Source organism: Cynoglossus semilaevis, chromosome 6 (assembly GCF_000523025.1).
Source record: "Cynoglossus semilaevis isolate Cse_v1.0 chromosome 6, Cse_v1.0, whole genome shotgun sequence".
Classification (NCBI taxonomy): Eukaryota; Metazoa; Chordata; class Actinopteri; order Pleuronectiformes; family Cynoglossidae; genus Cynoglossus; species Cynoglossus semilaevis.
Genome location: NC_024312.1, coordinates 1,716,157 through 1,729,313, shown reverse-complemented (window position 1 = coordinate 1,729,313; position 13,157 = coordinate 1,716,157). Strand labels below are relative to the sequence as shown.

Below are 13,157 nucleotides of genomic sequence, written 5' to 3'. Positions count from 1 at the left end.
GTTCTGACGAGGCAGTGAGGAAGAAAGTCAGATCACATACTCCACAAGGTCAGACACAACTTTGAAAATATATGGTTTTTTAAATCATCTCCCTCAATGATGAAAGTCCATAAAGAATATTATGGTTGTAGTTGATGGGCCGTAGGATCAACTGTATCATCACAGTTGTAAACAGAGCCACAATGAATTGATAAATAATTAAACAATTACAGTAAGTCTAATTCCACCAGAGCAGATTTGCTTGTGTATGTTCTGATATATAAAACTTTTTTTTTTTAACTCTCGTTCTTCCAGCCAGTCCTCCCAAGTTTGTCTCTATGGAGGAGCTGATGGAGACGGCCAAGGGTGTCACCAACTTGGCTTTGGCTCACGAGATAATGGTCAACCAGGCGTTTCAGGTCAAACCTGCAGAACTTCCTGAAGGAAGGTGATCAAGTCGTATAAATACAGCATAAAACTTTCGTCTTCATTTTGGGATGAGCATTTTTAATCCTTTCACAGTAACCAGTTCACACTTTGTCTCCCTCCACAGTCTGGAGCACAGAGTGAAGGAGATAATGCACAGAGCATTCTGGGATTGTTTGGAAGCGCAGTTGCATGAGGATCCACCGTCTTATGGACACGCCATTAAAATTCTGGCTGAGATCAAAGAGGTGAAGTCAGGGTATTGTTTTACCCCAGCAGTCGATTGATTTTATTTTCACTTCAAGCCTGAAAAATGCATTTCTTCAACAGGATTAATTTCACTTTATCATTTGATACCTCTCTGTCTCTGTTATATTTATCCTTCCCTGTGTTCTGTTCCTTTGTCTTTACCTTTAATCTCTTTAATCACTGTCTCTCTCTCTCTCTCTTTCTCTCTCTCTCTCCAACCTTCACAGACTCTTCTGTCTTATCTGCTCCCGGGCCACGGCCGTCAGAGAACCCGCATCGAGGAGGTCCTGGACCTGTCTCTAATCCAGCAGCAGGCTGAAAATGGAGCTCTGGACATTGGTCAACTGTCCCAGTTCATCATTGGGATGATGGGGTCACTGTGCGCCCCCTGCAGGGATAAGGACATCAACAAGCTGAAGGAGATCACAGACATTGTGTTGCTGCTAAAGTAAGTAAAGAGACAAAGAGAGGCACTGAGATTCTTTTGTGTGTTTTATTTTTACTTCCATAGTTAATTAATAAAGAATAAAATTCAATAATTAGTTTTTATGTTTGAAACATGGAAATTATCATTATTTTTTATCATTTAAAATTAAATTTAAAACATTAAGTTATTTCTTGCGACGTATCGTCCACTGGGGGGCGCTCGTATGTAAACACCTTTTTGTTGATTCATCTTTTCTCCTTGCTCTTCAGGAAGATATTTTCAGTCCTGGACCTGATGAAGGTGGATATGGCAAACTTTGCACTGTGCAGCATTAGGCCTCACTTGATGCAGCAGTCAGTCGAGTATGAGAGAAACAAATTCCAGGAGTTTCTGGACAAACAACCAAGTGAGGAGGCGACTGTTGATTACCTTAGACAAAAAGTTATTTTTTAATAGTTGTTTTTATTCATTTGTAAACACTGTAATTACACCGTATGACCTCCAGGGGGTCATCTATGTCCATTAGTCCTCTGTAATATTTGTCCACAAAACATGCTTCATGCATATTTACAAAAGGGGGCGCTAGAGACAAGTGGTTTGGGAGTAACCTGCTGTAGAAAGACAGTAAACGTTGCTCTGTTCCACAGATGCGTTAGACTTCACTGAGAAGTGGTTGGAGGACACAGTGAATTACCTGAGGGAGTCGAACCAGGACGGTGCCACGTCGTCTAACGCGTCTCCTCTGCTCTCACTGAATGTCCATAATTATGCATATCTACGCCTGCTTAAGTGGGACCATGCCTCGGCCCCCTTCCCAGAGGTTAGTCCTGTTTGTTTTGTTTTTTTTCCTTCAGTTTTTTTGCCTAGTATCATTACCCGGAATTATGTTCCTCTTTCTCATTTCCAGACAGTTTTGATGGATCAGGTTCGGTTCCAGGAGATGCAGCAGGAGGCAGAACGTTTGGTCCTGCTCTCCTCCCTCCTCCTCATCGTCTACACTACAACAGGAGAAGCCATCTCAGGCCTGCCAGGGCTGATGGAGAGACTCAAAAACACTGTCAACATCATGCTCACAGACATGCATACACCGTGAGTATCTACAGTCCAAAGGTCAAAAGTTGAAAGTTCATCACTCTTGGTTGACTCTTTGTCCTCGTCGTCAGTGCGAGTTGGCTGGTGGTGGGTGTTTTTTCAGGATTCCAGAGAATTCTGTCCCTGATTTACTGTCAGACCCCTGAGACGGTGGGGGTTGGGTCACAAAGCAAACACTGTAAATCAGCGATAACTGTCAAAAACTAAAGTCATTTGAAAGTTTTTAATTAAAATAGTTGAGTGAGCGTGACTTCAACCAAGAGCTTAACAAAAGACAGTGTAATGAACTAATGAATTAGCTGGAGTTTTTAGAGCCGCTCCGCCTCAAACCAGTGAGTCAGCAGCTTCACTCTTCTTTTTTTGTTTGACGCTGAAGCTCGTGACCTCAACTTCACACAACTTCTTGCCTTTTCCTTAAAGGTCGTTCAGTGCAGCCGACGCCTTAGCCACCATCGGAGAGAAACTGTGTGTTGAACTAAGTGAGTGCCTCAGCCAACATGGCTACTCTCCGTTCTCTGCGGACAAGAAGAGCATCCTGAAGGGACAGATCTCCGCCACCATCCATCCTGACAACACAGTCCGCAAAGTGATGGGTAAAAACACTACACGTACACTACAGATGTTTATGTACAAACTGAACTGGCAGTGACATCATTTCCTTTGTGTTGACACTGTACAGTATATTACTTTACTTCAGGTACCTTTGTGGTTTTAACGGAGAAACCCCAAAATGTCTCCTCTTCTTAGACTCTCGAGTACAGTCCTACCTCCTGGCATCACTGGAGTCCAGTCAGCACAAGACTCCTCCCTCTCTCCCAGGAGGTCTGGTTCCGGTGTCCAAGGAGCTGAAGGAGCTCACCGTTCATTTCAGTCGCCTCGTCAACTACAACAAGCTCGTCTTCTCTCCATTCTACCAAAAGATTTTCAACAAAATACTCACACCAGGGGAGACGTCAAGCTCGGAGACTTAGGAACTTAGTGTTTTGAAAAGTTGTCTTTAATGTCACGTCTGTATCATTTAAAAAAAAAAAATCCCACTGCCTACCATCCCACAACAACAACTGCTTATCTGACAGGTATTAGACCTCGAACCAGTATTGATCTCACACTAACACTGTTTTTTGCTTGGTGAGCTGCAGTGTAGGCGTACAGAACTAGATGCTGCCTGTTTATCACGCCTTGCCTATATGCTAAGCTAACCTAAGCTAAGTGAACTATGGCTGCAGCGTCATATTTACAAAACCTAAAACGGTATCGAGCTTTTCATTCAACCCCAATACATTAAAACAGTAGTAATTTGATGTAGTTCCACCATTCCACCGCTGGATGTCAGTAAAGGGTTGTTACAATTGGGTGACGTTACTGTGTTTCTATTGGCGAAAGCAACAGACAGAGTTTTTATTAGTTCTGACTGAAATAATCACATCTTTAAGAAACTTGTCTTTAACCAGTGACTGTCAGAATTTAGAACTATTTAAGAAGTATTTGAAACAATGTATTTCACTAACAGACCAGTGTCTAAAGCCCTAATGACCTTTTGCCTGGTTGTTGAAACCTGTGAACGTCTGAATATTTGTACTGGCTCATGGGGAATTAAAAGATTTGCCATGTTGCAGTGACTGAAACCACAGTGTCCAAGGGTTAGCACTTAGTTCACGCAAAGTTACTTTAGAACGATGAATTAATGGAATCAAACAGATGGAAAGTCAGACTGTTCAAATTGATTTTTTTTATTCTCTTGTACTGCAGAGGATTATTTAGTTTTTTTTAAATTATATTTAAATATTTAAAGTCTCCCAAACATTTTAATTTTTAACTATTTCATACTTGTACTGAGCTTTGCCCTAAGTTCTGTTTAGGGATGTCCAATATTAAGTTTTTCACCCCTCTGCACACAGAATATGTTCTCTAGAGTTCATAAAATGTAGAAAGAATTTTTTTTTTCACCATGGTGTTCGAGTGAAGGTTCAAAAAGGTTTTGTTTTTTTTTTCATGCAAAGTAACACGGAGGAAGTTTCTAAATATTGCTACTGGGTCTGTTACACCATGTTGTGCCCTGTTTAAAAATGGAACATAAAATAAAAAAATTACAAAACTTTAGGGGTAATTTCTACAGTCTCGACCCACACACACACACACACTGCTTTGCCTCTGGGTCTGACATTTCTGATGCATATTTTTAACTGGCCACAGAACATTATGGTTGTGGTGAAATGTCTTTGTTGTCCGTGGCAGAAGGATGATCTTTGTTTGACAAATGAAAAGCCTGGCTGTGTTCACTCCCAACACATTATCTCTGCATCTCCATGTCTGTCTGGAGTCTTCTTCATCAAACATGCTAATAAAGCAGAGTCAGGCTGTCAATGATGACGCTTCATCTAAACCACTACTAAAATAAAATAAAATAAAAAAACTAGAGAATTTGTTAAAGTAGCCAACAGAGCTGAGAAGGTAGCCATAAGATTTTAGTATAAAAGTATAAAAAATATCAGCTAAAATGAGACTGTAAAAAAAAAAAGAAGCTTGAACTTTTCCAAAGTTAATTCAGCTCAACAAGTCGTTTTAGTTCAAATAAAAGGTTAGTAATGAGTGGATAACAGACGTCACAGACGTAACTGGCTGGTTTAGGTTAACATAATAATAACAACAATAATTATTATTATTATTATCATTATAAAACCGTTCGAAGGTGGCATTAACACTTTAGTGGGAAGAGTTTTGTGTCTCCTCCTCCTCCTCCTCCCTTTTACATTCCACACATGCGGAGAAGCAACAAGCTCCCGGAGCAGCAGCAGCAGCAGCAGCAGCAGCAGCTAAAGGCTAACAGCTACGACAGCAGCAGCAGCTCTGAGTCAGAGAACGAGGCGTCGTCGTCTCGTCGTCACCATGCAAAAGTTTACAAACACGGACCCTCGCCTCCATTAGAGCGGCGACAGTCAGCGACACCCGCGGCGACTGTAGACGGAAACCATGGGCGGTGGCTGGCGTTGGTAATTCCCCTTTATTTTGCGTTATATTGTGGCTCTTCAAATGTGCGAAAAGTCGTTGGGTCTGGAACAACAAGATGGCAGTAGCAGCAGCAGCGTCGGCGGCGGCGGCGGCGGCAGTAGCAGCAGCAGCAGCATCAGCATCAGCGGCGACGACAACAGCAGCAGCAGCAACAACGGTCCAGGATACGAGTGTGGTGCGGGTCGTCGGTAGCCTGGTCCTCGGCGCTGTGGGTGATGCGATCTACGGGTTTTACTGAAGGTTTGTCAACCTTTATTCGACTATAACGAACTCCCAGCAGCTCCGGTGTTTTCCTGTGTTTTCATGAACTTCCAGCCTCGTCTGCTAATGTAGAGCTAAACAACTCCGCACCAAGCTAACGGAAAACTTAACTACCCTGAAACATTATATTTACACACACACACATATATATTTATACTCCAAATGTCACCGTTTTCCTCTCAAAATACGCTTCTTGTGTTATTTTGTTATCTAACACAAATGTTATCTCGAAGACAGAGAAAAGTACAACAAGTCCTAGAAGGTAAATATTTGAATTTAAATTAATGCTACTTTCGTGTTGTGTTGAATTAGCCTGTGTGTTTACAATCATATAGATTTATATGTTAATCTGGTGACTGTAGTTATTATTTAACTCTGCTGTCACAGAATATAAGTTTCAACAGGTGTCAAGCAGAAGTTACCCTTCCCCCAAAAACACACGCACACACGCACGCGTACACCCACCCACACACACACACACACACACACACACACCTTCCACTCCCCACATAGTAACTGTCTCCTTTTAGATTGATCAGTAACACAGTTGTGTGTACAGCTGGCATTCTTGTATTTCACTGAAACACCCGGCTGCCCCTTACACACACACACACACACACACACACACCCCTCGTTGTCATGACTCCATTTCAGGCCTGGATCTTGTTGCCCTGTGTGTTATCAGTCAGAACACCTAGTTTGGCAGTGAGTGAAGCTGGAACAGGAGGCGCCGCAGCTTTGTCTCTGCACAAGAGTGTACTTAAAAAAAATAAATAAAATGTGGAAGTGGCTGCTCAGATTACTGACCGTCTACTACTGTATATATGGGATAAAATGGTGCTTTATATTATTATTATTATTATTGTATCTCCATACCTTATTACTTTATATTAAACATGTGTCACGTATTATTGTATATTTATATTTTTCCTTTAAACATCTGCAAAAAATGTCTGAAAAAAAGTTCTAGAACACCTTAAACTGGGGACTGGATGGAATTGAACTCAGAACCTTCTGCAAAGGAGGAAGGGATTCTACTATTATGTCGTATTTATTGACTCCTCCCCCAGTAGTATCCGTGCGGACTCCTCGGAGGTTGCGGACCCCGTGTTGAACACGCCTGTCTGTGCTGCAGTTTATTTATCAACTGACACCAGGATTGATTTTTTAAACACTCTTAACTCCAGTGTTTACTACTGAAGCATAACTTACCCTAAATTGGATACAGTTTAAAAGTGTTACTGTCCTGGTTATTTTCTTCAGACTATGATCCATCGTCTCTTTGACTCCACGAAGACGTCGTCTTCATGATATATTTGATGCTCCTGTCACTGCAGCCTGTAGTTTCCTGTGAGGAAAAAAAACAACAGTTTCCAAACACAAGGAACTGTTTTGGTTGGAGCTTTTTTTAATTTTTATTTATTTATTTGCTATTGTCCCGAAATCTCAATGTTTCAAAGCTGTAGGAACTTGTGTAGAAAAACACAAAGTTACCAAAAAACAATAATAAGTCGCAGTTCTTTAAAAAACAACCAGGAACTCGTCAGTCTGTGTTTATTTTGTGTAAAACTTTAAAACTGTGTTTAGGTTTAATTTGAAAGAAAAAAACTGAAGCCCTGTGAACTGTGAGTTATTGATCTTGTCTAAGTATGTGTAGTATTTATTATGTGTACTACTACATACTTGAAACTGCATCTAAAGCCTCACATGTTATGGGTCACGTGACGTGTGCATTTTAGGTCATTTAAGTCAGAACTAATGACATGTCACGTTCCATTTTTTAAAGACAGACGGTGGTGCAGATCCAGTGGTTCTGTGAGCAGTTGTGTTGAAGCCTGAACGCTGTGGAATATTGAAGTGTGTTGTGTTTTTGTGTTGACACTTGGACACACCCCGCTGCCTGTTTGAGCCTGTGTGTGACAGCTCAACCAGAGAGGAAGGCCATTGGCTCTCAGGAGGCGTTTCTTGTTGAGCAAAAACTTTGCCCTTGACACAGGCAACTTTTCTGTGTGTGTTCCTCATAAAGCTGTACGTCTGGGTGAATGTTAAAAATACCATCATTGTTTTTAAGGTTTAATCCAGGGCTAGGATTAGAAGAGGGTTCAGATTGAAGATGGGTTAAGGATTAAGATTATAGGTGGAGGTTTGTAAAGGGTGAGGTCAAAGTTAAAGGCAAGTGCTTCAAAAACACACCCCAAACAGTGTATGGACATGTGTGTGTTTAAAAAAGAGAGCGTGATGCAGCCAAAACTCTGCAGTCATGTGACTGTAGATGGGAATATTCAGGATGTCTGGCTGACGGGCTCGGCCTCCGCCTGTTTTCTGCCTGTAATCATGGTGCCATGCCTTGTTAAATGGAAAGGAATGTTCTTCAAACACGCGCACACACACACACTCACACACACACTCACACACACATGCTCTTATTATACATGAATAGATTTATTCTCTGAGACACAGATGGTGGTTTTGCATCATTTCAGTGTCAGAGAAAAGGATGAACCTCTGAAGTGAATCTGTCACCGATCAGTCGTGTCAGACAACGGCGTGTTCCTGATTAGAGTCAGTGACAGACACGACGGAGGTCGGAGTTCAGACCAGGAACAGAGTTCTGGTTCTGCTTCATGAATCCTCGTCTCCAGGTGTTTGAAGAACGACGTGAGCTGTCGCTGGGCTTCTGTGAAAGTCGAGGGTGATTATGTCAGCTGTTGTTGGTTGGTTTTTATTTATTTATTCTTTTTTTTTAATTTAGCAACATTACTGATAAAGTATGCAGGGTGTGGATGTTTGTAAATGCCTATGATGACAATGATAATTGTCTGGTACAAAGACTGAAACGTTTTAGTATTATTTTTATTATTATTATTGTCAATATTATTGATTATATTGACCTGACAGTAAGACGTGCTGTGGTGTAGATAAAAAAACAAAACTAGCAGCAATAACATGCTGGAATAAGATTCTCCAATTGATTTGATTTAAATGAAGACATTTTCTGACATTATTCTACATCCCCTGTGCTGACGTGTGTGTGTGTGTGACTTATTTCATTTAATATGACCGCTCTTTAGACTGAGTGGTATTTCAGCAGTCAACAGACAGAACAGACATCATAGCTCAGGGTGTATCATTTCCCTCAGGGTTCTGCTTACTGTGCTGTTCTACTTGATGTGAAACTGACCCTCCAGTGGAGCTGCAGGGACGGGCCAGCAGTGCCCCGGGCTTCCCCCTGCTCTCGTTTCACTGGACTGGTTCCCCTTCCAGTGAAGATGACACGATGCCTCAGATGTGGCGTTTCTTTGGCAGCTCTCCGGTTCAGTCGGAGAGAGCGACGGCTAACCAGGAAATTTGACCGCACGCAGCTTTCTTTGGTGACATTTCCGTGGTCTCCCTGTAAAGTCGGCCTTCGGCCGCGGCTGGTTTTGAATGTTGGAGCTGCTGTCAGTGAAATCTGTCTGACTCAGGGTCTGTGTTCACTGACATACAGTGGCTCTGTCTGTAGTAAAACGAGAATAAAGTAGAGCTTAGCAGCGTGCTCCTGAAACAACATTCCAGCCTGTCTCGTGTGTTGACATTACTGCGGATCTTTACCGTCCTTTTGAAATCCTTGTTGTCGTTGGGAGCTGGTGTCATTATCCAGGCTTCAATAGTGGGTATTTTTTTTAACACACACGTGTGACAGAAGTTAGTTTATAATTTTATTGTGAAAGTCGGAAACAAACACTGATTAGTTAACTATTCAACACGTAATAGATAAACAGTTTTATCTAAGTTAATGTCGCTGTTTGAACTGGAGTGAAAAAAAAAACCTATAAATGAAGAAGTCGTCTACAAAATATTATTGCTTTTATTATGACAGCACTCACTTAAACCCATCATCATACGTTTGTTTAATTGAACCTTTAAAACTTTTTAATTTTCCTTAACAATTATCTCTATTTTATCCTCATCAATGTCTAGTTTGACACAACATTTTTCTTGGTGTATCTATTTTATCCTCATCAATGTCTAGTTTTTCTTGATGTACCATAATCCTTTACTAAATGTTAAACTCTGCTTTTTTTTTTCTTTCTTTTCTTAAAGGTATGGCCTCACAAGTCTTGGTTTACCCACCACACCTGCACTCAGCTCAAACAAGTGCCTTAGGAACCAGCAGCAGTGGTACCAGCAGACAAACAGGCGACGCCCACCACAGTGATGACACCAGCAGAGCCTTCCAGCACCGACCGCCGCCTAAGACCTACGTGATTGGAGTCAACTACGGAATCGCCTATCCAAACAACGTTATCCCGTCTCCAGCTGTTGCTGACCTGGGCGGACAGCACCGGAGGCTAGAACTCAGACAAGGGGAGCAGTGGGTTTTACAGAGAGAGGGTCCTGCTGAGATCCAAAACCAGGAGAATCTTTTCCAGAACAGAGGACCTCAGGAAGCGAGGCCTCAGGCAGACAGTCGTGGAACTCCGTCAGTCGCAGGTTTGGACTGTGGGTTACTGAGGGGGGGCTGTTTCAGAGCGGAGGAGGGGGAGGGCAGGAAGAGAGGCGCAAAAACCAGAGCGGGATACACTCACCTGAGAGACTCGGGTGTCCCTCAGAGATGTGAGCGGGACGAGGCGCGTGACCGTAGACAACAACCGCAGGAGAACAACATGCAGATAGTGGAGGAGGCGTCTGCTCTACCTTCACTTCCTCCCGCTGCGGCCATGTTGCAGACCAGCACTGGAACCAATGCAGACACTGTCAAAGGGACGGGCAGAGGAGCAGCGCCCCTTCATCACAGCGCGGCAGACACGGGAATCAGGGTTGACGGGCCTGAGAGCAAGGCCAACGGCAGCGGTGAGGTAGTGGCCGGTGCCGCGGTGACCAGGACCGGCTCAGGAGACGGGGACTACCAGTTGGTGCAGCACGAGGTCCTGTGCTCTTCAAAGAACAGCTACGAGGTCCTGGAGTTTCTGGGCCGCGGGACCTTTGGTCAGGTGGTCAAGTGCTGGAAGAGGGGAGCCAATGATGTCGTGGCAGTGAAAATACTGAAGAACCATCCATCCTATGCACGCCAGGGGCAGATTGAGGTGAGGACTGATGTCACTCTTCACCGCTCCTTTCTTTGTAATTTACGCCAGGGGCAGATTGAGGTGAGGACTCATGTCACTCTTCACCGCTCTTTTCTTTGTAATTAAAAAAAGAAATAAACAGTTTAAAAGTGTTTACGTCCTAGACTGGACTTTTTCAGCTTCTCCGTTCCGTTTGTCTCTGATCTACCAGGTGGAGATTTTGGCACGGTTGAGTAACGAGAATGCAGATGAGCACAATGTGGTGCGTGCCTTGGAGTGCTTCCAGCACCGCGGCCACACCTGCCTGGTGTTTGAGATGTTGGAGCAGAACCTCTACGACTTCCTCAAACAGAACAAGTTCAGCCCACTGCCACTCAAAATCATCAGGCCTATCCTGCAGCAGGTAAAGGCGAAACGTCGTGGAGATAACGCACGCAGTGACGTGTGGACGATGTAGTGAAAGACTTTGGGTTTCATATTCCACTTTTATTCCTCCTTCTTCTTCAGGTGGCTAAAGCCCTCCAGAAGCTGAAGTCTCTGGGTTTGATCCACGCTGACCTGAAGCCAGAGAACATCATGCTGGTGGACCCCACCAGGCAGCCTTACAGGGTCAAGGTCATCGACTTTGGCTCCGCCAGCCACGTCTCCAAGGCCGTCTGCTCGACTTACCTGCAGTCTCGATACTACAGGTGAGGAACGTCACTTCAGAACTGCGGTCCACGCTCTGCTGTCACTGACTTCAAACGGACTTCAGAGGAGTCACGTTGCCTTGGTTAGAGTTGCCTTGACATTTTTATGGTTCAAGGCTAATGTTGTTAGCGTTTCCCTGCGATTCATCAAAGCATTTTTAACGTGATTTACGACAGAATAGACGTGACGGGGAACATTTGTTTGACTGGTTTCTCTCTGTGAAAAAAGCCCAGAGCACGGCCACCGACGAGCATCAGAGTGACGGGTTAGCCAGCGCTAAGAATGGTTGTGATTCGCTTGTGTGTCTTAAAGGTAAACACGCAATTAGTGTTTAGATGTGTGGGGGATTATGGGATAAAGGTGCAAATTAAAATCTATTGAATTAATGTGTTAATTCTGACTGTTTGTATAAGAGGTCGAGTTCCGTTTGTGCCGTACGTAGATTGACGGTTGTCAGAACCTGTGAGGCAGGGCTGGGCTCGCTGAGTGGGCGTCACAGCCTGTCATAACAAGCCATAAGTCTCCTTACGTCACCGTAACAACAGGGGCTGCAGTCGAGCGGAGGTGAAGTCTGTCCTGTAACAACTGGCAGTTATGAAAGAATCCAAATATATATATAAAAAAAGGTGAGTCAGTTTGACAGGGAGGAAAAACATCTGAGGAAACACAGATATGTCACGTCATCTGTAATCGTGACGGCCCCTTAAAGTGAACCGATGATTTCCCATGGGTCATAGCTGTTTATAACCGTACATGGTTCCCACAGGGCTCAGTCACATCCTGTCCTAGCTTAAAGCGTTCGAGCCTTCTCTCTCTCTCTCTCTCTCTCTCTCTCTCCTTATGTAATGGTTTGCACTCAAACATCTGAAGCTGCTCACAGGGAGGTCCGTGAGGTGATCAGGATGTTTCCTCATCGCTCACCGTCCTTCCACAATGTCCCTTTTGTCTTCACCTGGAACTCTCGTTCTTCAGATTTGGACACATACCTTCATTCTCGTGTCAGATCTGTGCTCAGTCACGCCTTGAGCTTGAGCTCTGCTGCTGTTGCGTAACGCGCAGAGGAACCGAGATGTTTATTTGAGGAACGGTGTCATAAATGTAGAAAAATCTGGCACGTCCGTAAGACTCTGAAAGAGAATCTGTTGGTTTCTTGTTGTGTAGTGTAAACGTCAGAAAAGTTATTTAAGCTGTGGTGAAACGTACACTTTGACTCTACTGGAAAAGTACATGATGTACTTGGTAGAAAAAAAAAAAGAAAAACCTGCCGTCTAGTTTAAAACCTGCACCAAAGTGCTCTTTGAGAAGACAGTGACAGATTTAATAATCTGTAAACGTTTATCTTCTACCTTTCTTACTTGTACCAGCAGGTTTGTTGGTCCGGTTGGGTTAACTATTACAAAATCTTTTTAAACAAGCTGTGAAAAATGTTGTTGCGTTACTGGCTGTGTCAGCAGCTCTTTCACAGCACACACACCCACCGTTCCCAGCAAACCAACATAGCTCACTCACTCACTCATTTATTTTATTTCTAACCCTGTAAAGTAACAATGCAGGTTATTTCTCAGGTGAGGTTCAGGGTGATAAGAAAGTGATGATAAGATCATCAATAGTTGTTTTGTTGGTTTGAAATCTATTGTTCCTCTTTTGTAATTTCTTTTTATTTTTTATTTCTTTTTATTTCTTTTTTTATTGAAACATACCATGATGTTTTTGTTAGAACGTGAGGATGCACTTGGACATTTGGATCTCAGTCAGGACAAAGAAGACATTAAATGTTCAGAGAAATCTTCTCTGACCTTTTGTCGGTTCAGTGAAAATTCAATTAATGACCAAAATATGGATTTCAGATTTCTGGTATTTTTAGATAAGCAGAACGACTCCTTTGTGTTGTTGTTGACAGAGAGTGGCCAACGGCGTCCGTCGTCACCCAATGGTTTTGACCCTGAATGTGAGTTCACTGTTTTAGCAGAAGCAAG

At 43.1% G+C, this 13,157-nt stretch overlaps 2 protein-coding genes across 2 annotated transcripts in view; both read left to right on the top strand.

Moving 5' to 3' along the window:
* The first annotated feature begins 6 nt into the window (after nt 1-6).
* Nucleotides 7-4,265, top strand: tcp11l1 (t-complex 11, testis-specific-like 1). The gene is made up of 9 exons (XM_008311158.3): nt 7-48; nt 295-427; nt 533-653; nt 882-1,102; nt 1,351-1,487; nt 1,729-1,901; nt 1,989-2,170; nt 2,594-2,766; nt 2,921-4,265. The coding sequence occupies exons 2-9, from the start codon at nt 318-320 to the stop codon at nt 3,142-3,144; spliced, it is 1,341 nt and encodes a 446-aa protein (XP_008309380.2). The 5' UTR covers nt 7-48; nt 295-317; the 3' UTR covers nt 3,145-4,265.
* A 391-nt stretch (nt 4,266-4,656) lies between these two features.
* The window catches only part of LOC103379563 (homeodomain-interacting protein kinase 3-like), a 25,841-nt gene continuing 17,340 nt past the window's right edge, over nt 4,657-13,157 (top strand). The window contains exons 1-4 of the mRNA XM_017032783.2: nt 4,657-5,422; nt 9,527-10,509; nt 10,703-10,894; nt 10,999-11,180. Coding sequence (XP_016888272.1) covers nt 5,398-5,422; nt 9,527-10,509; nt 10,703-10,894; nt 10,999-11,180 — 1,382 coding nt within the window. The 5' untranslated portion in view covers nt 4,657-5,397. The remainder of the gene's footprint in view (nt 5,423-9,526; nt 10,510-10,702; nt 10,895-10,998; nt 11,181-13,157) is intronic.

Excerpts from the sequence above, each read along its gene's own strand:
- tcp11l1 (XM_008311158.3), top strand. The coding sequence starts at position 318 with ATGGAGGAGCTGATGGAGACGGCCAAGGGTGTCACCAACTTGGCTTTG. Across the intron at positions 1,103-1,350 it reads GACATTGTGTTGCTGCTAAA|GAAGATATTTTCAGTCCTGG; the intron begins GTAAGTAAAGAG and ends CTTGCTCTTCAG. Across the intron at positions 1,488-1,728 it reads GTTTCTGGACAAACAACCAA|ATGCGTTAGACTTCACTGAG; the intron begins GTGAGGAGGCGA and ends TCTGTTCCACAG.